This window comes from Erpetoichthys calabaricus, chromosome 17, assembly GCF_900747795.2.
Source record: "Erpetoichthys calabaricus chromosome 17, fErpCal1.3, whole genome shotgun sequence".
Taxonomy (NCBI): Eukaryota; Metazoa; Chordata; class Cladistia; order Polypteriformes; family Polypteridae; genus Erpetoichthys; species Erpetoichthys calabaricus.
This window is the reverse complement of record NC_041410.2, coordinates 21,323,375-21,349,333: the sequence shown is the minus strand read 5'-3', so window position 1 is coordinate 21,349,333 and position 25,959 is coordinate 21,323,375. Positions and strand designations below refer to the sequence as shown.

The following is a 25,959-nucleotide window of genomic DNA, read 5'->3' as shown; positions in this document are numbered from 1 at the left end:
CCTGAACTGCACTGAGCAGGCTTTCCACGGCTCAGGTTAGCTGGTGACTCCATAGTGGCCCAGTGTGAGTGCGGCCATGAACTGGCACCCCATCCACAGCCGGGTCCTCCACTGTGAACAGCACTGAAGATACAAGCACTGTGAACTGAGTAAAAATGGAGGGCGACACAGCCAGCCAGTTATATTCATTCCCTCCTTCATTTGAATTTAATTTATCATGAATATATTAAAAATATATATCTAGAAAAATAAATAAGTGGCAGCAAGATGTAACTGCAGTGATTTTTAGAATTTAATAACAGTGCAAAATGAAAGAAAATATTCCCAAAAGTCAATTCAAAACACTAATGGCTGACTCGAGACCTCCTTGCTGACCCACTTCAAAGAGTTAACGGCTTCTTTGTGTGTTTCATTTATTTTTTCTTGTTGCTTTTTGAGAACAAACCTGTTTGAGTCGAGTCCAGCCATGCCTTAGCAACCGCTGTTGCTAAGTGTAACCATCTCCAGGATGGCGCAGAGAATCCAGTTGTGAGGAAGGCAGGGGCAGTCCCTCAGGGCCGCGGGGGGCTCCCTCGCATGTTTCTCTTGGTGCGTTCTGTTTATTTGTGTGCCTTTGAAGCGATCAGACCTACGAATAGCACTGTGTGCGTGCTTGGCTCTTTTTTGAAAGGGTTTTAGGGTCCTGACCACTCTGGCTGTTTGATTTGGTTGGTCTTCTGACAGACAAGCGTGCCATATCTGGAATTGTGGTATAGCACGCCACTTGTGTAGTGCAAGTGTGCCTAATCACAATGAATAGAAGTGAACTGGAAAAGGCAGGCTGCCACAGATGCTTCTGAAAAGCTCGATGTTTATGTTTATACTCAAAGAACACAAATGATATTGTTGAGATGACGCCATTCTGTTGTGTCAAGTTCCAGTCAGTGTGAGAAATATTAAAGCGTGGTGTGGAGAGGGTAGAGAGTCACCGGTCAGTACAAGGCACTCTGCTCTGACTGAGGCTTAAGTAAAGTGGTGCGGTGCAACATACAAACCGACCACCTCGCTCGAATGAAGCAAACGGTCGCAGTGCCTCCAATATCTGAATGTACGTCTAACACAAATGACACCCCGAAGCAGGTGGCTCAGACTCCAGTAAATGCTGTGCACACTTTCAACGTCTGTAGTGTCGGTAAGTCCGCCACAGTCTCTGCCAAGGGCACTCAAGGACAGCCTGAGGAGAATCTAATCTCATCCACTAGGGGGAGACATAGAGGCTGACCTAAGAGGCTTTCCATTGGCTGGACCACGATAGCCTACGGTTCATCAAGGTGGTGCTGCCAGACAAAAAGCACAGCACTTTAGCACTGTGGCTACTTGATAAGGATAAATGGAATGGGAGAAAAACATTGGGACTGTCACATCAAGGTGACACTTTATAGACCTGATGTGAAGGGCTGGGTTTACACTGATTTGCTCTCTCTCTTTCTCTCTCTCTCTCTATGTATATATATATATACTGTATATCTATATATGTGTTTGTGTGCGTGTGTGTGTGTGTGCATGTATATATATCCTTATCAAGACATCATAAAAAGTTGATTGAAAGTAGCACAATGTGCATAGAACAGAGTCCAGAACAGAACTGATTGCATGGAGACAAGATGACGATTTTAACTGATAAAACAGGAAATGACATCATCACTACTGGAACCAGAAGTGATGTCGTCTTGACTGGAAGTGATGTCATCGTCGGTGTCGGAACCAAGTAGGATTTCCTGAGAATGGTCTGCAAGAGACTGAGAGAGACAGTTAGCACACTTCACCACCCCCTGGTCTGGCGTATCATTACCATTTTGTAGACCCTTTAGCTATTTCCCATGCGCACATGTGTGACTATATATATATATATATATATATATATACAGTGGAACCTCTAGATACAAGTTTAATTCGTTCCAGCACTGAGCTTGTATAGCGAATTTCTCGTATCTAGAACAAACGTCCCCATTGAAAATAATGGAAATCCAGTTAATCCGTTCCGCATACCAAATATATTAACATAAAAATCAATTTTCCTAACAAATAACACTGATAAATTATATATACTGTAGTCTACCTTTAATAAATAACACTGGTAAATAATATAACTGATTATTAAAAGAATCAAAACAGGTGTCCAAAGTGCAGTAGAGCATTCAATAAATCTTTAAATAAATAATCCTTAAAACAGTTGTGAAGTGGAGGTTTAAAGTACATAAGAATAACAATCCTTTAACACGAGGTTAAAACGTCAACAGGAAGCAGTCTTCAAAAAAACAGATGACAATCCCCGGTGCTTCTTCTCTGTTAGCGTCTCACCTGCTTCTCCCATGCGGGCTCTGCAACAGGCGAGACACTTAATGCAGCTGACCTTCTCTACACCGTCCTGCTTCAGCTGTTTGGCTCGCCTGTTCAGCTACACGCGAGCCTGTACTCGCTCGCTCTCTCGCACCGACTTCCTACTGCTGCGGATTCCTGCCTCCTCCTGCAACCTCCGTTCTCTCTCCTCTCCTCTCTTTTCTTTTACTTCTTCTCCCCCTTAACCGGCTCGCGCTTCTCTATATATGCGGGGAAGACATGGCAGCTGCTAGGGTTACCACTTTTAATACAAAAAAATAAGGGACGCATACGTATTGATTCAAAACGGGACGCGCAATTTCATTCTCAAATATGGGACGATTCCGTATTTTAAAGGACGGGTGGCAACCCTGCCCAGCCCATCAGCCACAGGACAAATCATGGATGTGGGCAGTTTCCCACCTGTGCACTTAGGTGAGAAACGCAGACACCGCAGATCGCCCTGCGGCTCGCTACAGCTACCACGCCCCCTCGCTAAGCCGCGAGCTATACCCACAGCCTGGCTCGTGGCTCGTTACGTGAGCCAATGCTCGTATTTAGATCTGAATTTTTCGCTCATACTTTCCTCGTATTTTGAATTTCTCGTATACAGAGGTGATCGTATCTCGAGGTTCCACTGTATATATATATATACAGTGGAACCTCGGTTTGCGAGCATAATTCATTCCAGAAACGTGCTCGCAGTCCAAAGCACTCGTATATCAAAGTGAATTTCCCCATAAGAAATAATGGAAAATCAGATGATTCGCTCCACAAGCCAAAACTATTCATATAAAAATGATTAATACAAAATATAAAGTAAAAATACATAACACAAATTAACCTGCACTTTATCTTTGAAAAGAATCATGGCTGGTGTGAGTGAGTTTCTAAACTCTTGTGGGATTCCACCCAACGGGATGATGCGCGGAAGAGCGTCCCAAAGCAATCGCAGTCTCCCAGCGCTGTAGCAGTTCGCCGTAAAAGTGAATCCGAAAAGATCGCAGACATGCTATAAGTGCCTGCCGTCGATGGGTGATATACAAGGAACAAGGAACATTATAAATGCGCTGGGCACAGTACTACTTGGCCACGACCCTGCCTGACTGCTGTGTCTGTGTATAGGAGAGCGGCAGATCCTGCTACAATAAATAACAGCACTGTTATTGTTTCAAGCTGAATAAAGCTGGTGTTGCTAAAGTACTGAGTCTCAGCTTCGTGTTTTGGGGTGCAAGGTGGGGACATGCACGTCACAGTGCGTGTACACACACACACACGCACAGTCACAATGCTGTAGTAAATAGTATACGCTCGTACACTTAGTACACTTTATCAACCCTTGAGCTGACAGCTTACCCTCCATTAAGCCCTTTGACTGCCGCCCATGCGCACGTGTGTGACAAATTATATTGTAAGAGCACAAATGGAAAAGATGAAGGTTCGCAGACCTTCTCAGTAGCCCTAGCTAATGTTTCTTGTAAATAATAAGACAAAAAATTTCTTTTTTTTATTTTATTAATTTTACTTCAAGAAAGTAACATAAAATACAATTAAGCAGATCACATTTGTAGAATGTATACAAGAAATTACTTCAAAATCATTCTCAAAAAGTACCACAGAAATAAAAAACAAAACAGAGAAAAGCCAAAACCACAAAAACAACATAAACAAAGCAAGATTTCAACCCCACCTTTAAAGAAAGTGTTTCTGAGGATCACGCTGTGTCTTCGTCAGTCGTGTGTTTGATAATGTCATCTTCTTACAGACGTGGCACCAGAGGTCTTCCTGTGAAAAGGGAGGAGGACTACTCACGCTACTGTCTGCCTCTGCTCTACTTACCTTGGCAGAGCCCTGGAGATGCTCCTTAGGCTCACATGTCTGACAGCATACAGTATGTGTGTGTGTGTGTGTATATAAATATAAATATGTTTACTATCCTGTATATATACATGCAGACCAACATATAAATATACATATTAGAGTGGTGTGGAAAAGAGCTGAAAAACACACATTTTAAAATACTACGGTGCCAGCATTTTTGTGATTTTCCGTAGAAGAAGTAAACATCAACGTCAATCTCAATCCCACCCCTCACTTCCCTCGACACTTGCTAGTGTTAGTAAACTTCACAAAACAAAATGACAGGCTTTGAAGCGATCATAAGCTAATGGGATCAGAAATTCAAGGGGGGTTGTCTCCTTATTGTTTTGACACAATTAGAACTTCACAGCTATCAAGAGGGAAGTGGTGTGTAGTGTGGCACAATGGCATGCCTTATGGGGGGGGGGGGGGGGGAGCAATTGTGCCGCACACCAGGGAGGCAGGAGTAAGATGGGGGGTTTTGGAGTTATCCGTTATTAGCTTAGGAACCATACTGGTACTGGTACTGATGTCCAAAAGAGCTGCTACTGATGCTGAAGTCAAAATGTTAGTATATACTGTAGCCAACAGTAATACATAGTGAAAGTAGATATAAATATACAGTACAAATGAAGTATATTGTGAGGGATGGACTGACATCCAGACCGGGATTAATGGTGCCTCCTTACCTGGCCATCATAACTGATGGACAGCCTGAGAGGATAGGCATCCCAACTGGAAGGACTGGTCCTCCCTTTTCAGGTTGGAGACCCTAACAATGGATGATCAGAGCAGATGGATGAGTATCCTGGCTGGAGGTTGGTATAACAGAAGGAGGAGTGGGAAACTGCTTCCCAGAGCCATAGCTCTCTCATTTGGGTCCCTGCAGGACTGCAAGGAAGTTGTATCATTGGAGGGTTCAAAGGTCCTGCTGGAAGGAGCTGTTAAGAGGGGGCTGCCCTATCAGGAGTAAAAGTACGTTGAAGTGCTGGAAGTGCTGCTGAGTCCGATTTTAAAAGGAGCCTTCCACATCACCCACAAGAGTCGAGGGTGAAGAGGAGTGACATGTGTGACAGTAGTGTTTAGGGTCCTGGGGTGTGATCTGTCCCTAGACAGTATATATATTGTGAAAGCCCAGGGCTTGTACAGCCGCCCTAACCCCGACACAGACGGGCAGGAGACAGGTTTTACATGCAACACTCGGCTTAATTACAGTTCTTGACATTGCACAAATCACCACAGCCCAACACAGTCCCTTTTGCCACCAGTCCTCCTCAGGCTTTGTCCTTTTCCTCCCGGCCATCGAGTGGTGGTAACTGGCCCCTTTTCACAGGGCACTCGGAAGAACTCCAGATGCCCAACGAGCTTCTTCCGGAAAATGTCCATGCGCCCCCTGGCAGAGGCCACAGGCCCCAGCAGGGTTTAGCTCCCATGCTCATGACCCGTGGCCCCGCCGGAAACCAAGGGGGTGCCTTCTATCGGTCCGGGGGAGGAGTACTGTCCTGGAAGTACTCTCTCCACCGGTCCTTACATAACTAGGGCATTCCGGCCTGGTAAGGGCCCTGGCCATCCACCACAATATATATATATATATATATATATATATATATATATATATATATATATATATATATATATACAGTAGAGTCTCGCTTATCCAACCTTCGCTTATCCAACATTCTGTATTATCCGACGTCCCACCGCAAAAAAAAAAAAAAACGCATCAATCAGCAACAAGAACTGCAAGCATGAGCGTAGTCTATTTTTTGTTGCTAAGTTAATTTTTTCAGTTAAATTTTTCTGTTGATTTGTTGTAAAACATGATTACAGTGGATTTTGTGGCTGGCCCTCTCTGGCGTGCATGTGTGTGTGCATGTGCGTGTGTGTGTGTGTGTGTGTGCGTCTCTCTCTTGCACGTGTGTGTGTGTGCGCGCGTGCGTCTCTCTCTCGCGCGTGTGTGTGCGTGCGTCTGTGCATCTCTCTCTCTCGCGCGTGTGTGTGTGCATGCGTCTCTCTCGCGTGTGTGTCTCTCTTGTGTGTTTGTGTGTGTGTGTGCGTGCGTCTCTCTCGTGTGTGTGTCTCTCTTGTGTGTTTGTGTGTGTGTGTGCGTGTGTCTCTCTTTCTCTCTCGCGTGTGTGTGTCTGTCTTTGTCTCTCTCTCTCATTCTTTATCTAACGCTGCACAGGGAATGCACAGGGAGAGACTGAACACGTGCGGAAATCATCGGCGCGCACAAACCGAAAGGGAAACTGGCTTGTTCCTATACCGAGTGTGTGGTCGTGCACAGAGGTAAAAGTTTTTGGTCATAACCCGATTTGTACATGTTCAGAGATGTTCGTGAACTGAGGTTCCACTGTATTAGGCTCGTAATGTGTAAAATTACAGTATAACATAGTTTGACGTTTAATAGGCTTTTTCTTAACACCTCCCATTATCCGACATTTTTGCTTATCCGACGTTCTGACAGCCCGTTTATGTCGGATAAGCGAGACTATATATATATATTTTTTTTCCAGATATTAATTTTTACTAATTTTCTTTTCTCGCTTCGCTCACCCACCTCCCCAACCCCTCCCTCCAGGGGCGTGCTTCACTCTCGTCACTTCGCGTCTCTGTTGCTCGTGTTGTGAAGGGGGGGGGGGGGGGTGTGGACGAATCAGCTGCTGCCACCAAGCTGCGTGTTCTGCATGTTGCGCTGCACGACGATCATTTAAAAGCCTGTACAGCAGCTGTCCTTTTGTCTCATTTCCTTGGACGTTAAAGTGTCTCCGATAAATTGTTTGTAAGTAGAGTGTGACTTGCAAGTAGTCTCGCTGGACTTCAAGGTGTCTCCCCGAGACACTTTTTTTTTTTTTTTTATATAATAGATAGATGTATATTGTAGAAGAAGCACAAGAGACAAGAAAAAAGGTTTGGGGTTCCACCCCATATATTAACAATACTGTCTTCACAATAACGTTAGGGCTAGAGAGTAGTCACCAAAGACGGAGTCCAAGACGGGGCTGACTGTGGGAGGCAAGTGATTGGCTTTATATGTAGTGGGCAGGAAGAGGCGGGTCCAATGGGATTAGGGGGAAGTGAGGTTTGTAGGAGGACGTGGTCCGGAGGTGGAAGTGGAACCCGTTAGGTTTTAAGCGGCCTTTCCTTCCTGTGATCTGCAGAGGCGGGAGAAAAGATATTAGTACACTTCGTCACCCTCTGAGTCGACGTTTTACCCTTAGTTGAGCCCATTGACTGCCTCCCATGCACACGTGTGTGATTTTCTGATTTTCATTCATAAATTATAACATTCAAATGTACCACAAGTGAGCACACTAGTCAGACAGGTATGTGTGCTGGAATTGAGATGGGAATGCAGGACACAGCATCCATTATCCTAATGTAGACGGAGACGAGTCAAAGTAACGTGCCAAACAGATACAGCCGATCTTCAGTCAGTGTTTATCGCTAACCAGAAAATCAGAGTTCTTAACAATAAGCAAAGATTCAGTGAAACATCAAACAAAACGCGAGCAATGCTATTAGACTGCAGATCTTGAAGTGAAGGGACAACATGAAAAACATTAAACCTTGGGAACAGTTCCTGCAAAAATTGTAATGATATGATCTTTGAATTGTTTAGTGTAACAAAACCCCAAAAGGGTACCCAAGGAAAAAGGAAAAGAATACACCAATCATGGCCCCTAAAGCTCATGTGAAGGACAGCTGGCTGCTTATCAGACGCCTCACGTTGCCATTATCAAAACCCAAACTGCCGTCCCCTGTGAGTGTCTGGAGTTGAGCCCACATTAGGCAGCTGACGCCTCCAGTTCACGCCAGTCTTAATTAAAACCAATCAATTAGCCTGGTGCTTCTGTTTTCTCTTTTGGATGACAGAATGGACGCATTAGAGATGCCTTGGAGGGCTCTTATAATGTCACCCCTCCGAGTCGTTGGCAGAGCACTTTGTGGTGTGAGCAGCTCTTGTATCTACTGATGGTGGGTTTCATGGCTCTCTGCATTCATTGAATCTCCCCTTATGTCTTCCAGGTGCTTCTTTCTGGACTGATCGGCGTTGTCTCCTGGAAAAGGCCGCTTTCTTTGGTGGTAAGATCTCTTTTAAAGTCGATACCTAGACCATAGCTAATTTATAAGATGTTTACTGACCCTAATGGAGCCGTCTACTGTGAACTCAGTATTGAATGCTTGTAATTTGTGTGCAGTCTACCATGTAGAGAAACACAAAACATTTCATCTGGTGAAAGAAATAAATACTTCAGGGCATGCATCGACTACGGGTGAGGAACCTTCCTGGACTTTAGCTGGTTACTGTCATGGCACAGGCCTCCATCCGCTCCCACCTCAAGGGTTCTGGTGTGATTACTAAAGTTATTTAAGGAGCTGTTTGCAGGCTCAGGTTGTTCCAAGTGACATCGGCTGCAGGTGGTATTCAACTCTCGGGGAGATTTCCTTTTTATAATTGAATCAACATCTTCACTTGTGGTCACTTGAAGCTTAAATGATGCCTCTCAAGGATTCTGTTTACCGTAGATGGCAGAACTTTGAGCCAAAAACCTTGGCGCAGTGACAACAGGAGGTTCCTTTTAGGACTGGCTTCCAAAAATTCCACCTGAAATGTGTCTCTTTAATTCACCCAAATTTAAGCCTAAATTGAATGCACTCCTATTTGGGTGCGATCAGTCAGATCAGATCCCTTAGCCACTCTTGAGATGGCTTGTGCTGGCGACTAGTGGTGAGAATATGGTACTGCAAGCTCAGTGCCCGTCCTTCTCTTGCAGTGTGCTGGCATCAGAAGTTGCACCCAGGGAAGTGCCAGTGCATCCCCTAGGCATTCATCTTCCTGAAGGGAAAGCCGAGCTGCTGGAGCTGTAAAACATGGCTGGCAGTACCTGCTCAAAGTAGACTGCAAATGCAGACAAGGCAGCACTGGAGTGGGCACAACGGAAATGTACTTGGTTTAGCTGGTTCAATGAACAAATGCATAAACCTAAAGAGAGATAAGACAGATTGTATTGAAAAAATTTAAACAGAATGTAAATTGTAGATCAGCACAGAAAGAAAAGCTCAAGATTAAATCCATACCTGGAGAGAGCACAGTGGTGCCCGGCTAAGAGCTCCTGCCACACACATTTTGTGCCGTGGGTTCAATTTCCCTGTGCCCACATGAGTTTTCTTCTCAGATCCTCAAATATGTGAAGGTTTGGTTAGCTGGCAGCCTGGGTGTGTGCCTGAGTGTGCCCCGCAATGAACTGGAGCCTGCTTTGGGGGCCATTTTCTGTCTTGTGCCCATTGCTGCCCAGATAGGATCTGCTCCCATGACCCTGAATTGGAATTAGTTGCTTTGAGAATGGCGTATTATATTATGTAATGTTCGTAAATCCAAAGGTAAAAGTGAAAGAAAAGCACAAAATCAGAGCATCTCTACATGGTGATCGCTGCACAGGTCAACAAACTCAATGCCTGAGCATCGCGGCCATTGCAGGTCCCTATTTTTATTCACATCCAAACAGTCACGTGACTCTGCAGTATATAGACCCCGAGAGGTGGGGACAAGTGCAAATGACATGCAAGAGAAAGAGGGCAGAGGGGGGCACAAGCCCACCCCACCAGTTACTGCTTTTGCTCATAGAACCAGCTAACAGAATGTGAATTGGTGACAAAATGGGACAGAAAAGATATAAAGTCAAAAAGGGGGGAGCCCGTAGACTTCAAGCTACTGAAGAACCGCAGTTAACATGTGATGTGCAATAATCAGTCGGTCAGTCAATTAGTGGGTCAGTCTGTTGGGTTAGGTGAGTCATCAGTCAGTCACGGAGAGATCTAAACCTGTAACAAAGAGAACAAGAATGTTTGAGGAAACCGTCAGACGTAACATCTCCCTGCTCATCATCAATTTGTTGAAATAGCAATTTATTGGGATCATTTTGGCAGTTCTAGATGTCTCCATTTGGTGATGATGGTATGGTGGAGTTCCACAGCCTTAAAACGGGCCTTGTAATGATTTACTTTTTTCTTCGTCTCTTCTGGAATTTCCTTTGTCTTCGGCCTAATCCTTGAGGTGACCGCTCCACTCTCATGGCAAGCGTCAGTTTATGGTGGGGTTTATTGGCTGCAGTCAGCTCGGCCCGAGTCTTAATTACTAGTGATCATCAGCCAGCTGTTTGAGTGAGTAACTAAGGGGGCAATTACCTTTTCACACAGGCAGTACAGGTGCTGAATAACATGATTACTTACATATATCAAGTAGAAATGGTGTTGTATGTTTAATCTGCTGTCCCGTATCTAATATTACGCTTTGTTTGAAGACGTGTCATCATTCATTGTGACAAATATACAAAAGTAGAGGACATCAGAAAGGTGGCAAGTACTTTTTTGCCAGAGCTATTTCTTATTTGGCAGATTCTTTTTTCAAAGTTTGCAAAGCACTTGAATGAGCAGAATGTACAAAGCCAATGAAGAATGTCGACCAAAATTTAAGGTGGGAAGACTTCATTAGAAGCCATGTGGAGTATTAGCACAACAGTGGATTGGACCAACATGCTGGACATTCAGGAGGAGAACGGAGGGGCAGAAGGACTGAGCAGTCCAGGGTGGTGATGTGTACTTCAACGCGCTGGCATGCGGATTGGGGCTCTGCTTTGGATAGATGAGCCTGGCTGAATGTTCAGAATGGCCGCCCGACTGGTACCCTCGGCCATGCTTTTGCTTTGTGTTTCTGCTGATTGTTTCTAACCCCGTGAGTTTCACCATTTTAATTACACTATCAATGTGCACTCACTGGCCACTTTATTAGGTACACTTTGTTGGTGCCGTGTTGGACCCCTTTTTGTCTTTAGAACTGCCATAATTCTTCAACAAGGTGCTGGAAACATTCCTCAGGGATTTTGGTCCATATTGACATGATAGCATCACTCAGTTGCTGCAGGTTTGTCGGCTGCACATCCATGATGCGAATCTCCCGTTCCACCACATCTCAAAGGTGCTCTGTTGCATTGAGATCTGGTGACTGTGGAGGCCATTTGAGTCCAGTGAACTCATCATCATGTTCAAAAAACCAGTTGGAGATGACTGGAGTTTTGTGGCATGGCATGTTATGCTGCTGGAAGTACTGTAGGCATCAGAAGATGGGAACACTGTGGTCATAAAAGGATGGACATGGTCAGCAATAATACTGAGGTAGACTGTGGCATTTAATCATTGCTTAGTTGGTACTAAGTGGCCCAAAGTGTGGCAAGGAAATATCCCCCACACTATTACACCAGGCCCACCAGCCTGAACCGTTGACACAAGGCAGGATGGATCCATGCTTTCATGTTGTTGCTGCCAAGTTCTGACCCCACCATCTGAATGTCGCAGCAGAAATCAAGGCAGGCAGTGTGGTGTAGAGGTTAAGGCTTTGGACCTCAAACCCTGAGGCTGTGGGATCAAATCCCGCTACTGCCACTGTGTGACCTGACTGTGCTCCAATTGAAAAACCAAAATGAAATGTCACCAACTGTATCATAAATGTTGTACGTCACCTTGGATTAAGGCATTAATTAGCCAAATAAGTAAATGTAATGAGACTCATCAGACCAGCCAACATTTTTCCAATCTACTGTTGTCCAATTTTAGTGAGCCCATGTGAATTGTAGCCTCAGTTGCCTGTTCTTAGCTGACATGATGGCACTCGGTGTGGTCTCCTGCTGCTGTCGCCCACTGTGGAGTCCATCATATAATGGGACGACCTGTAAGGTTGGTACTGTAGTCAGGGGCACCACATACATGCCAGGGCCCTGTACAGCACTGTAGTAAAGTGCCCCTCCTTGGCTTCAGTCATACAATGTGTTGGCCATTTAACAGCAGCCTTACTAACAGAACTTTATTAATGTTTACTTTATAACATTTCAAGCCAAATGACTCACAATTGCCATTGTGTATGCTGTTTATATTTGAAGCCAAACGCAGGAGATTATCAGCTCAGATTTTATAACACTGCAAACCAAATGCAACTAAATAGCTTATTAACATCCATCCATCCATCCATCCATTATCCAACCCACTATATCCTAACTACAGGGTCACCGGGGTCTGCTGGAGCCAATCCCAGCCAACACAGGGTGCAAGGCAAGAAACAAACCCCGGGCAGGGCGCCAGCCCACCGCAGGCTTTTTAACATCAAAGTGTAAAATGAAAGACGTGTAAAAGAAATGCAGTCAACGACAGGTCCTATCCTACTGGACTAATGTCTATAGAATTCACCCTGGAGCTTTCACAGTTGCCATCCATCTAGCTTTCAAACCCGCTTCATCCTGAGCAGGGTGGTGGGGCAGCTGGAGCCCACCCCAGCATAATAAGCATTGGGCACAAGGCAGAAACAATCCCTGGGCAGGGTGCCAGTCCATCACAGGGTGAACACACATTCAATTTAGCATTGCCAGTCCTGACATGTGGAGAATAAACTCATTAATGACATCCACTTGGCACACAAGCTCCTGGTCGTTCGACAAGATGGCAAGACTGTTCAGGCTTTCGTGATTGATCGATGAGTGTAAGCCAGTCATTTCTCATGGATTTAAAGACAGCTATCCTTACAGGAGCCACTCGGTTAGCCCCCAGCGGAATAACTGAAAAATCTACCTGAGGTGGGAGGCTGTTTTTGTGCTGTGGCGGCCAGTGAGGCACTAGAAGTGAGGGGGCTAACAGCCCACTCAGTTCATGTCCTTATGCATTCCTCCCAAAGGTAGACCCACAGAGTTGTCGCCACCGCTCTTGCAGGGTATCGTGATTAATGGTGCTGTTACAAAAACAATACATTTCTGCACACTGTCCTTAGAGCCCCCCACAAGTTCAAAGACCTGTGACAAGTGTTCCTGTTGTCCCCCTCTGTCAGTGCCCCTGACTGTGGGCTTCAGGAGAGACTGCAGAGCAATAAAAAGGGTCTAAATTACCCAGCCCAGGTAAGTGTAACCAGAGACCCCCAGGAGGACTATACGATGGGAAGGCTACAAACTACCAAATGCATGAATATGGGCAACATGCTGCCCCCTCAAAGGCAGGCAACTAAAGGACTTCCTTGGTGTTCTCACTCTTTAAGGCCACTATTAGGCCTGGGGGGTCTCTGTTCAAAATGGAGACCACTACCTGACCCACATGTAACTCAGAGAGACTGAAAGTAACCCTAGGAATGGACCTAAAAGCCTCTTCTGATCGATAGTCAGCGAGTCGGGTGGATTGATATTGGAAATTAGCAGGATGAGGGAAGGTCAGAGATTGTAGAAAAAACGCAGCAGAAATGAGACGGCGGTGCTGATTATACAGTGGGTCAGTGTGGTGGGTGGGCACCCTCCTTGGGGTCCCGCGCCTGCTAGTCAGCTCTTTGACTTCCCTCCCAGTATACTGACCTTCTGGCTGCCCGCCGACAACGTCTTTGCTTTTTGTCAAACACGGGCTCACCTTTCCTCTCTTGGGCTGATTTTTCTGCAGTTGTGCTTTCCTTTCAAAACTCCTAGCAGTCCATTTGTCAGCTTTTCCTCTAATGCAGTTTCTTCAATAAGGGCACCAGGGCACAGGTGAAAGACGGTCAGATTTTACTTAAAAATTGAGAAATATTTCTTCACGCAGAGAACTTTTAGATATGCGGAGCCAGTTCGCTTGCAGTGTAGTTGAGAAGTAGCACCTCGGGGACCAGTCCATCTTGACTTGAAATGTTTTTGGAATCATTAGCTGAATAGCAATGGATGAAGTATGCTGGCTGCATGGCCTGTTCTCATTTTAGCTTAAGTTCACACTTTTAAGCGTGGGTGCTACAGTGTGTTTGTACAAACGTATAAGTGGGCACTATAAGTGTTCTGCCAGCGGGTGGACAGGCAGCAGTTTTTAAAAATAAGGCACTAGGAGACATGAAGCAGAATCCAAAACGAAGTTTCAGTGCCAAGAAGTCAAAGTGATCTTCCTCCAGGCCCAAATTACAACCCTAAATCAAAGTCACCCTAAGTTTGTTTGCCAAAAGGTTTTGTGTTCTCCGTAAACTCGGATGATTTAAAGTGCACAGCACTTACCCTCATACCCTTGTGATGGTGATTTCCTGCACTGCTCACTTCTGCTGATTTTCCTTACCTGTGTGGTAGCTGGCAGAGATCAAAATGGCCTCTGGAAAAGATGGCGACTATTTGAACTACATTACATGTCATTTTAACATAAAAACTGGGGGGTAAGATACACACTCGATTCAGGACCCCCACTTAGGCTCTGTTCACAACAGAGTGTCGATTAAACACACAGATGTATCAGGAAAGCTTGCTTTACACCTTCACAAAGGAAGAGAAGACCAGCAGACACGTAATCTTTGGTATTCTTTATTAAATGATCATGCTGCATTCAAATAACAACTTCAACATTGTAGTAATCAGCGTCTGCCCCTTTTCCTTTCAGATATATACATATAAATCCTCAATAGTTGTAACAAAGTCATGAACAAACATAGTATTTTTATTCCTTCTTTAAATATAACATTTAATTGCAAACTGAACTTAACTGTGTCTTAATGGGCCGCACCACGCCGTCCGCTGCACACCAGCTATATTTCTAAACACCTGTACGCTCGCCGCATCACCTTTGGATGGCTCTGCCTTTCTTACAGAAACCATTATGAACATCAAAACCAAGAATGGGCAAAATGTCAGAAAAAAAACATAACAGAAAAAGCCAGAAATTTTTAAAATCGAAGCTTCTTCCTAGCATTACGTTCTTGACTTTAAGACACACAATGGCCAAAAGTGTGTTTACTCCTCACCATCACAGCGACATTCATATTTTGGACATCCCATTCTAAATCCAGGAGTGTTCATTTGGAGTTGCCCTTTGGGGGGTATAACAGTCTCCACTCCTCTCTGAAGGCTTCCCATAAGATTTTGGAGTGTGTCAGTGGGACTTTGTGCCCATTCAGCCATTTGGGAGGTCAGGTAGTGATGCTGGACTAGAAGATCTCACTCACAATTTGTGTTCCAGTTCATCCCAAAGGTGTTCATTAGCGTTGAGGTCAGGGCTCTGTGCAGGCCACTCGGGTACCTTTATGTCTTTATCAACCTGGCTTTGTGAATAAGAGCACAGTCATGCTGGAAAAGAAAAGGACCTTCAACAAACTGTGCCCTCTAAGTTGGAAGTAGTCTGAAATGTCTTTGTGTGCTGCAGCATTAACAGGACCCTTCACTTGAACCAAGGGACCTCATCCAAACCCTCAAGAACAGCCCCTGACCATTATCTGTCCTCCACCACATTTTACAGTGGGCATAATGCACCCTAGAAGGTAGCGTTCTCCTGCTGTTACCCATCTCAGATTGTTTCCTCAGACTGCCAGACAGTGAAGTGTGAGACATGTGTCCACTGTTCCAGAGTCCAATGGCCACGTGCTTTACACTACTCCAGGTGATGCGTGGTATTGCGCATTGTGATCTTAGTCTTGTGTGCAGCTGATCAGCCGTTTTCATGAAGCTCCTGTCACTGGTCTGTACACTGGTACTGTGAGTGCTGTGCAGAGTGGAGGCAGGACGTCTGCATTTTTCCCAGTTGATTCTGGGGTTTGTCAGGGGTGTGTTCTGCTACTACTCTGTTCAATGCTTGTATGGACTGGTGTTGGGCAAGGTCATGGGGTCCAGCTGCTGTGGGGCATCTGTTGGTGAAGAAAGGTTCACGGATCTTGACTTTGCTGACGATGCTGTGATCTTCGCGGAGTCAATGGAGGCTCAGATTAGGGCTCTTGAGGGACTAAGCGAAGAGTCTGAGTGTCTGGGCTTGCAAGTGTCCTGATAAAAACCAAGATCCAGGCCTTTAATGACCTCTTGGGCACAGCCATCAGCAGTGTGTCTGTCTGTGCAGAGAGTGTCGACCTTGTTGAGAGGTTTACTTACCTTGGCAGTGACATTCATGTCTCTGGTGACTCTTCCTATGAAGTCAGTAGACGGATTGGGAGAGCATGGGGGTCATGAGGTCACTGGAAAGGGATGTGTGGCGCTCCCAATATCTATGCAAAAGGACGAAGGTCCAAGTCTTTAGAGTCCTGGTGCTTCCTGTCTTGCTATATGGTTGCGAGACATGGACGCTATTCAGTGACCTGAGACAAAGACTGGACTCCTTTGGTACTGTGTCTGTCCGGAGAATCCTTGGGTACCGCTGGTTTGACTTTGTGTTGAATGAGTGGTTACTCATGGAATCCCAAATGAGGCACATTACCTGCATTGTGAGGGATTGTCACAAACCCTAAGCAGAGCCCATGATGCCACTCTTCAAGTGCTGCTTGCCCCTTACTCTGTCCAACTCACTGCATTACTTGATTACTCTCTGGAATTTGCTTGAGTGTCCCCCAGCTGGAGACCATCGCCTGCTTCTTCTGTTGCTTTGTAAAGTTTTGAACATCTGCTTCTTCTTCCCTGAGGGTGACCTGGTTCACATGATCCTCATTGTTGGATCATAACACCTGGCTACAGCAGATAGATGGTCATTTTCGGTGGGTGGGACTGGACTGTGTGTCTGTCTGGGGGGATGCCAACCAGGCAGTTTCATCATGTGGTGGGTGAAGCAACATGCTGTACCAGTGAATGCACCACAACCTGACCTGACCTGACCCGTCGCACAGTTCTGGTGCTGATGTTGCTTTCAGTGACAGCCTGGAACTCTATTGTGAGTGATACCCCAGAGGATATGCGATTCCTACATGCTGAGTACCATGTTCTGCGAGTTTGTGTGGTCTACCACTTCGCTGCTGAGCTGTTGTTGCTCCTTGACATTTCCACTTCACAGTAATGGCACTTACAGCTGACTGGGGCAGGTCTATCATAGCGGAAATTTGTCATGGTGACTTGTGGCAATGTGGCATCCTATGACAGTGCCACAATTAAAGTCACTGAGCTCTTCAATACGACTCATTCTCACGGAGTTTGCATGGCTGTGTGACGATTTGATGCACCTGTGTGGCTGAAACATCTGAACTCGATAATTTCGGGGGGTGTCCACATACTTTAGGCCACGTAAGTGTATGTGCTCACCAATGATACATTTTGAGCTTTTGAATTTGCATTAAAAAGTGTAAGTGTTATTAGAAATCCAGCAGCATCTGAAAACCTTTAAAGGTTATGGTACAAGGCACTGTATAACTGCATGTGCGTAACAGGGCAGGAGTTTTGGAGGAAACACCCCCAAGTGCATTTTATTTTTGTCTTTTCTTTTGCACAACTTCATGGATTGTCTTTGTTAATTTACTTATAGATGTGTCAGCCAAGGTGGTGCTCTGATCAGTTCTACCAAACTCAGGTGGGCAAAAAAATGGGCATGGTGAAAAACGAATCAGAGTTCAAGCATCTCCTTTTCCGTTATCAGTATGCAATGGCTAACATCTCAGCTGATGACGACAGAGATGACTGAGCGTTTATATCTGAGGCAATAATTCCCGATAATCACTGGCACCAAACAACCAACTCCAGTTCCGTTTCGCCCTTGTACAGACCTTTGCCTCTTCTGCTCGGGCTCACATTGGAATGCATGTTGCTGACCAAATGATGTAATTCACGTGAAAAGCACGGGGGTGAACAAAGGCCAAGATCAGGAGGCATAAAAGGCACTTTGAATCAAATGCTGGCGTGTGCACTGTTACATTGTCCTGAAAACACTACTGATGAGATGACAGCAGCCAGTGGGATGCGGCTTTATACTCCGTGGGGCATTAATACCTTAATTGTTCAGCAAAAACTTTAATTATTGCTACTGTATGTCAGCAATGCAAAATGGTGGCTGTAATACAACTGGATAGCCATGTGCCTAAAAGAGGACGTGAAGAAGAACATGTTTCTGCAGAGTTAGCTCCTCTAAGGTCCATGCCATATCTCTGGTGTGCAGTATGTGTGATGTCTTGGATTGTCCGGTTCCTGGAGCATGATGGGAGCTTTGACAGTTGGCTTTCTTTGGAAGAGAGTCAGATAATCCACAAGTGACACCATTAGCAGGGAAGGCTTATAACTGGGACGAGTCTGGGAATGGTGCAGGGTCTCACCTGTATGGTGTGGGGAAGGCCCAGGAAGGGGGTTAAAAACTAACTGGCCAATGTCTAGTGTGCAGTGTACCCAGAGTGCACCATTAGTGACCTTTACCTAGGAAGGCAGAGAGTTCTATCAAAAATAAGTAGGCATGGGATGCCAGGCTATGTGCACTGGGCCACTAGTGAGCAGTATGACCATCAGGAGTGCTGGGGTCCTGACATTTTTAAAAAGATCTTCTTATTTTTAGTTTTGTTTATAATGTGTGGTTTATCTATTGTTTGGTGTCCTTGAGTGTTTAGAAAGGCGCCAACGAATAAATAAAATGTATTTTATTATTATTATTCTCTATTCCTGTCATTTTAGACAGCCACTGCTGAATAAGCTGTATATCCAAGACTCTTGAATAAGTAGACAAATCTTCTGTTACATGATACAGGGGTCCCAGGTACACTAAACAGCTCTTTGAGGGTACTGGACAGGACCTCCAATCAGGCTGTCACCAGTACAACTCTACTGTGCTGAGCAGGTAAAGAAGCACCAGTCGCTGCAAAGTGTAGTGTGGTAAATGTTCACTTTAATACGTGGGCTCTCATCTAGTTAGGGGCTTTTGTATGTCGGAACTTCATTTCTGAGCTTAGCTTTCATTTTTCTGTTTGTTTTGTGGGTATCGATTTTCTGTACTATATCAAATTTTTTATTTACTTGACACCATGTTGTTTGTGTGTTGTCACATTCTCATTTGTGTTATCGTGAGAGCAAGAATTAGTGACGCCACCGGTAGTTCTGGTATACGTAAATATGGCACCGTGTAGGTTGGAAGTATGCATTGATACAGTGTGTGACCGCATCCACCACACGCAGCTTCAATATATCCTTCAGTGGATATTCCTGACAACTACATTTTAGTGTTAGCGTGTTTACTGTCTCTGGTTTTAACTTCGGCTCTCTATCTCAATCAACGTCCTCGTTCTTGCCCGTTTTTTTTGAGCTTCTTTCTTCCCGATTTTGACCTCAAGCTTTTTCCTGACTTTGTCTTTCGACTCTTGGATCATCTGGATCTTCTCACAAATAATCCTCAGACGCCTATATATGTCGTCTTTAACACAACATGCAGTCATAGCTTTATGATGTCACTTCACTTGGTAACTATGGGCTGTTATTCCGTTTGTCTTCTTGAATTTCCTTTTTGTGTTTTGTATTTTCCACCTCTCTCATAGCCTTTATGGTGTTCTTGGTTCGCCTCTTATTGAATGTCATCTCTCACATGCTGTGGTCGTTAAGGCCGCAGTTACCTGACAGGGCTGCTGTCTCCTGGTCATCGCCCTGTTTTGTGCTCTTTCCAGTCGGGTGCAGGTTTAGTGGTCATTTAGAATGTTTGGTTTCGGAAAATTTGAGATGTGATTTTTAATTTTTGTCATTGGGGGATTTCAGATTTGGATTTCGTGTTGTGGTTTAGGTAAATTAACATCTTTGCTCTTTTGTGTTATGTTAGACAATTTTCACTCATTTGTATGGTGTTATTAAAATTTCTTGCAGATTTGCACATTATTTATAGTTGTTTTTCAACAGTCACCACCCATTAGAAATGGCCTTGTTTTCTAATGGGCGCCACCATTGAGTGACATGACTACTGGTTACTATATCTGTGCTTAGTTATTTATTGAAGTATTTACCACGTTTAAGTTCTCCAACGGATAAGTCGGGGCTTGATTTTATCGTATAATTTCCAGTATTTTATAATGTCGAATGTGGAAAACTCACGCTATTGGTCCAAGAGATTATGCTATGCTAACGCCCACCTGAGAGAGTAGGAGCACACGGCGTTTTTTTCTATGTATTGTGCCTATGTGACCACATGGTAAGACCTGAACTATTCAGAAGCGACATTTGCACTGTTTTGTGTTTTTTGTATCTCACACCCTCAATACACCTTTATTGTAAGAGCATCTCTTATCTACAATGGAGCGTTCGATTAGAAGAAAATATGAAGCTGGTTTTAAATTAAAAGTCGTTGAAGTGGCGAAATAAATTGGTAACTGCGCTGCTGCAACAAAATTTGATGTGTCTAAGAAACTGATGTGAGATTGGAAGAAGCAAGAAGATGTAAAGAAAAAAAATGTAAGGGACGCATTTTTGAACGGGCGTACAAGTCGGGGTCTGACTTTATGATCGATTTTTCGGGTTTCAAGACCCGACTTATACGTGAGTATATCCGGTAGCTTTTTAATTTAGTAGAGAGTATTTTTTTTTGTTCATTCAAATATTTTGTTTTTTGCTCTATTTACTTCTTTATTCCCCAATTGATTATTATCACCCATCCCCCACCCATTTTCCAACCCACTGAATCCAAACACAGGGTCACGGGGTCTGCTGGAGCCAATCCCAGCCAACACAGGGCACAAGGCAGGAACCAATCCTGGGCAGGGTGTCAACCCACTGCAGGACACACACAAACACACCCACACACTCACTAGGGCCAATTGAGAATCGCCAAACCATCTAACCTGCATGTCTTTGGACTGTAGGAGGAAACTGGAGCGCCCGGAGGAAACCCACACAGACACCGGGAGAACATGCAAACTCCACGCAGGGAGTAAACCCGGGTCTCCTAACTTCCTAACTGCGAGGCAGCAGCGCTACCCTGCTCCACCGTGCCGCCCTCATTATTATTATCAGTCATGGCAAATTTTAAATTCTTGTACAAGTTAATTAAATTGAATTTTCTTTTGTCATTTTGGCCTACACATTTTGAAGTTCTCCACAACACTTTCCCATTACCAGACCAGTGAGCTCCAAGTTGTAATGTAATCCTGGAGAGAAAGGTTCAATGGCTAGTGTGGTGATGGCGAGTGAAGCCGCACAAGGTTAACGGAGAGTGTGTCATCGCGCACTGGGTATTCTGTGGTGCAGCCACCCCTCAGCGTAGTCAGGTGCTGCTGTTGTTCAAGTAGGCCTGCAGGCCATATGTCTTCATTATTTGATCCTATCTGTGTGCTGCCATGCTTCCTCTGCTGTAATTATTTCTTTCCTCTTAATAAACACCATTTTGTTTTACTTTTGGCCTTCTGTTGTATTGTGTGGGTTTGGTGATGGCTCATGAGAGCCCCCTACAGTCCACAGCCTGTCTATGTGCCATACATGGAATATTACAGCTCCTTAGAGGACTGCAGCAGCTTACCTCACCTACAGTACAGTAGGAGTTCATGTCGGACTGAAGTGATTTATGGACGCTCATAACAAGTTCATTTTCCTGCTCTGGTTATGAAAGTACAGTCCATGACTGGCTGGGAACCCTGCAGTGTTGTCTGGCCTCCTGTCTGGCCAAGCCTCAGTCAATTAACAGATGCAGCTGCTGAGCTGCCTGCACAGATAAACAGACTGTGGACTTTGTATGAAGCAGTGGCAAAAGATGGACCACTGAGGATCTGGGAGCGAACAAATCTGGAGGATAATTCAACTAATGAGAACTGAGGAGGTAATGGGAATGCAAAGTGGCTTACGCTGGAGTCTCGTTTGCCAGACGGCAGTTGTCAGTTTATCAGGACCCAAGGCCTTTAGAGTGCCTTTGTATGCACATGTGGCTGCCCTCTTTTTATTTGTATTCTTCTCTCCTTTCAAAATGTATGCTGCACTTTCGAGTCTCTCCTGCCAGCCTTTCCTTCATGTAGTTCCTATCAGGGCTGAGAGCACCAAGAAGCCCTTGAGAAGAAACACACTGTAACCAAAATGAGAGCGAGCCCTAGCGGACAAAGCCCATTCAGCTTGAACTAGCCAGTTGTTCAAAAAGCACAGGCCCTAAGCAGAGCCCATGATGCCACTCTTCAAGTGCCGCTTGCCCCTTATTCTGCCCAACTCACTGCATTACTTGATTACTCTCTGAAATTTGCTTGGGTGTCCCCCAGCTGGAGACCATCGCCTGCTTCTTCTGTTGCTTTGTAAAGTTTTGAACTTCTGCTTCTTCTTCCCTGAGGGTGACCTGGCTCACATGATCCTCATTGTTGGATCATAACACCTGGCTACAGCAGATAGATGGTCATTTTCATGTCTATTTTTTCAGATTCCAGACAAGAGTATAGTATACCTACTGTACACCCAGTGGCCACTTTACTTGGTTCACCCTGATAGCACCAGGCAGGACCCCTTTATGCCTCCAGAACTGCCTGAATTTACAAAGTTGGAATGATCCATGGCTGCTGTTGTTCACCCTAAATTCTGATCTGATCTGGCCAGGTGACGGTTTTCCAGTTTCCACTTGTCCAGTTTTGACGATCAGGTGTCCATTGTAGTCTCATCTTCCTGTTCATATATAAAAGCAGTGGTCTTCTGCTGTTGTGGCCTTATTTGCGTCAAGGGACAACACATTGTGTGAGGCCTTCTGCACACCCCCGCTTTGAAGAGTGTGATTTGAATGTGTGTGGCCTTTCTGTTACCCGTTACCCAAGACCCCCCTCAATAACAAGGTGGCTCGCCATCCTCCTTAATTTGTATAGTGAAGTGTATGGAACACCGAGGTGATCAGCTGTTTCTGAGCTCACGTGGCACCAGTGATCTCTGTGATTGGTTAGAGTCAAACAGTAACCAAACGTCTGGACCATGTCTGCATGCTATATAAGCTGAATTGAGCGACCCTACCAGAGAGGCCAATGAGTGGATATTTCACTGGATCTTCTCATGGCTGCTCCTTTAGTTGCCCACCAGATCCATCTCACTGACTTGACTCATGCAGTCAGATGGATGTGATGGGCTGAGGTTTTGCTTTTTGTTGTTGGAGCTCAGCTTTCAAGTGTAAAACCCATCCAGACATGAAGAGAGGTTGTAGAGAAAACTGCTCTTGGACAATTGGATCTGTAAAGCTACCCACTGCTCCTCCCGCAAAATTATTAAGATTTGTATAAAAACAGAGGGTCTTCCTACTCTTGTCTCATGTGTTATTGTCCTTCGTCATCTACTTCTTATGCTTTTGCTTCCTTGTAGATTGTTCCTTTCTGGGAAATGAGGGTGGGCATCATGAAGTGAAGTTCCCCCAACCTGGAAGGCCCCCCACGGCGATGATTAAAGCCCTTTTTCTTAACCATCATAGGCAGAACCTCACGTTGAATGTGCAGCAGCGCCACAGTGTTTGTTATGGACGTGAATGTGAGGTTATCATCTCTGATGGGCTTGGCAAAATGTCAGAACATGAATGTATTATTTATTTTTTTATGTGCCAAATTTTGCCTATTTTGGGGTTTTCCACAAGTTTAGGATATTAATTCTGATGTTTGCTTCACGTTTGGAACCAAGTTAAGAAACGTTATGTTTTTCTTTACTTATGCCATGAATCCAGTCGGCACTATCACAGGAAGTGACGATATAAAAAACTGCTTTATCCAGGCCCTTGGATCTTCATAGTGGTGGTTCTGGTAGCGACCGCTTTAAATATCTAACTTTCAGCATCGTCCTTCCCTTTCACTTCCTGGTCACTCAGTTCTGTTTTGCTTTCCTCGTATTCTGACCTTTGATTTTGTAGCAATTAAGAAACGCTTGACACCAGTGCTTTAGGTTATTTTATCAGTTTCTACCACCTAGAATCTTCTTTGGAAATTAAATATTTAAGTTTTCTCAATGTGTTCTGAAAAACCTGTACTGATTTCCGTTCCGTCTTTGTTTACACGATGTGCTGCTTTGCATCATGTGACTGCAGTCGTCACATCAATTGCACCGCCTGTGTGATGACAGAAAATAATACAGCAGCAGTCACGTTTCACGTCGTCCCTTGTTGGGTAAAACATCTTGAACCTGAAATCGAGCGTCCTTAGTTTATTCACCAAGTAGGCCCGAGCGTCAGGGGTCTTTTACAGTTTTTAATCTCCTTTCTGACTTTAACTCCTGTTTCATGTTTTGGTTGCCTTATTTTTTGTCTTTTTTTTTGTGTCTCAAGGCCAATTTTGACTTTGCTTCACATTACCATCTACTTGTTAGATTCTGTTCTCCCAACAATCCTTCAACGCCTGCTTGCCTTGACCACAACTTATTTCTGCTTTACCATCTACCGGTTTCTGATCCTTCTGGTACTCTGTGGGCACCTTGCTTGCCCATAGCTATAAGTGCCAAGGTGGCACAGAAAGGTCAAGATGAGCCGACACTGCAGTTGGAGTCCACAGTGCACTTGTCAGTTAAGCCATTGTCTCCTGGGGTAATTGAAGTGAACGGATTTCACTTTTCTTCATCTCCGTTATTAATGAGGGATGACGACTGTTGGCAGTGCAACGACTCTAATTGTCATCTAATATCACCTCAGATGCACGGCACTGCAGAAGGCTTCTTAAAATGAGTAGCTGTCATAATAGATTCGGCGTCAGGAATGACTCTGCATTAACAAGGCAGCTCTGATAAAATATTTAGACATGTGTCTGGGGTGCACCGTGCTGTATCACCTCAACTTTATTTACCGTACTCTTCTTTCCTGGCGTGAAATGAAAGTGCAGTTTTTGTTGAGGGCTGTAATGCATTCCACTGTCTGAGAGTCACATTATCTCTTTTGTCACTCCGGTGGTCTCCTGGCTGCCATTGTGTGTCCTACGCTACGGTCTGACTGGCAAATTCAAGGGAGAAGCTCCTACTCGACCAATCCATTAACACACAAGTGTTGCCACCTGGTGGCTTACTGCATGAAGTCACAATTACTGTACATCAACTCCTTTGGGCTTCCTAATAAACCTCAAGTGGGGGAACGTAGAGGTAAGCCAGAGGGAGTGAAAGGCCTGTGTGGAGTGAGTGTAAGCACTGAAGGAGGGGACTGAGGACGAACAATCGGAATCTGCTAGAAGGTACTCATCTTAAAGGAGAAGAACTCAGCTTTGCCTTGGAGTTCAATTTCTCTGTTCACTGTGCCTGACATTTGCCACCTTCTTCTCTGAGAAGTTAATTTATGTGAAGCAGTCTGATACTGGGGGTATCTTTTTTTTTTCCAAGCTTTAAACTTTGTCTTTCATTTCATTTGACTGTTGACTCTGTGGGTGCCATGATGGATCACGGTTGTTGGGTCTGAATGCAGTGCCCGGTCGTTCTCAGTGTGATGTTTGCTTGTTCTCTCCATATCAGTGTGGGGTTACCACAGGTACTCCAGTACTCTTCTGGTTAAATCGACTGGTGATGGTGGTGTGGGTGTGTTCCTGAGGGGGCCCTGCTCTGTCCACCGCTTTTTCTTGGCTTGCGCCGAGTGCTGAGAGGATTGGCCAAGATGGATTAAGTGAAGCTGAGAGTGATATGTCCGAAAAAAATACCTTTACTTTAGACCAGGATTTCCCAAAGCTTTTTTGTTTTGTGACCCCATTTTGAAATCTGTCACGACCCCAGCTGTTTGAAATATTGACATTCACTTCCTAGTTGATACATTGTTTAATGATGTTTCTCTCTCTCTATTTTTAAATATTTTCTTGTGACCCCATTAGCATATCAGGTGACCCCGTTTGGGGTCACGACCCCAACTTTGGGAAATACTTCTTTAGACAGTTTTGCTTTGACACCTAAAAAAAAAAAAGTGGACCCTGCTTGACAGGAGTGGGCTGGGCCTCTGCTCCTCAGCCCTCTGCCCACCCGGTCTCAGGGCTTGAGAGCGTAAGTGAAGAGTAAGGCTGCGACGCGACACATGCTCCAGCAGACGCAAGCGGTTTACTGTTTATACTTGCGCGTGTACTTTACATAAATCTGGAGGAATCCACCAGGTGGAAGTGCGAGATATTATCACGGT

The 25,959-nt window shown here is 44.8% G+C and overlaps 1 protein-coding gene across 2 annotated transcripts in view; it reads left to right on the top strand.

The window, feature by feature from the left end:
• fam189a1 (family with sequence similarity 189 member A1) overlaps positions 1-25,959 on the top strand; it is a 404,507-nt gene that overhangs the window by 172,175 nt on the left and 206,373 nt on the right. For both annotated transcript variants that reach the window (XM_051920463.1, XM_051920464.1), the window contains exon 2: positions 8,248-8,304. In XM_051920463.1, coding sequence (XP_051776423.1) covers positions 8,248-8,304 — 57 coding nt within the window. The remainder of the gene's footprint in view (positions 1-8,247; positions 8,305-25,959) is intronic.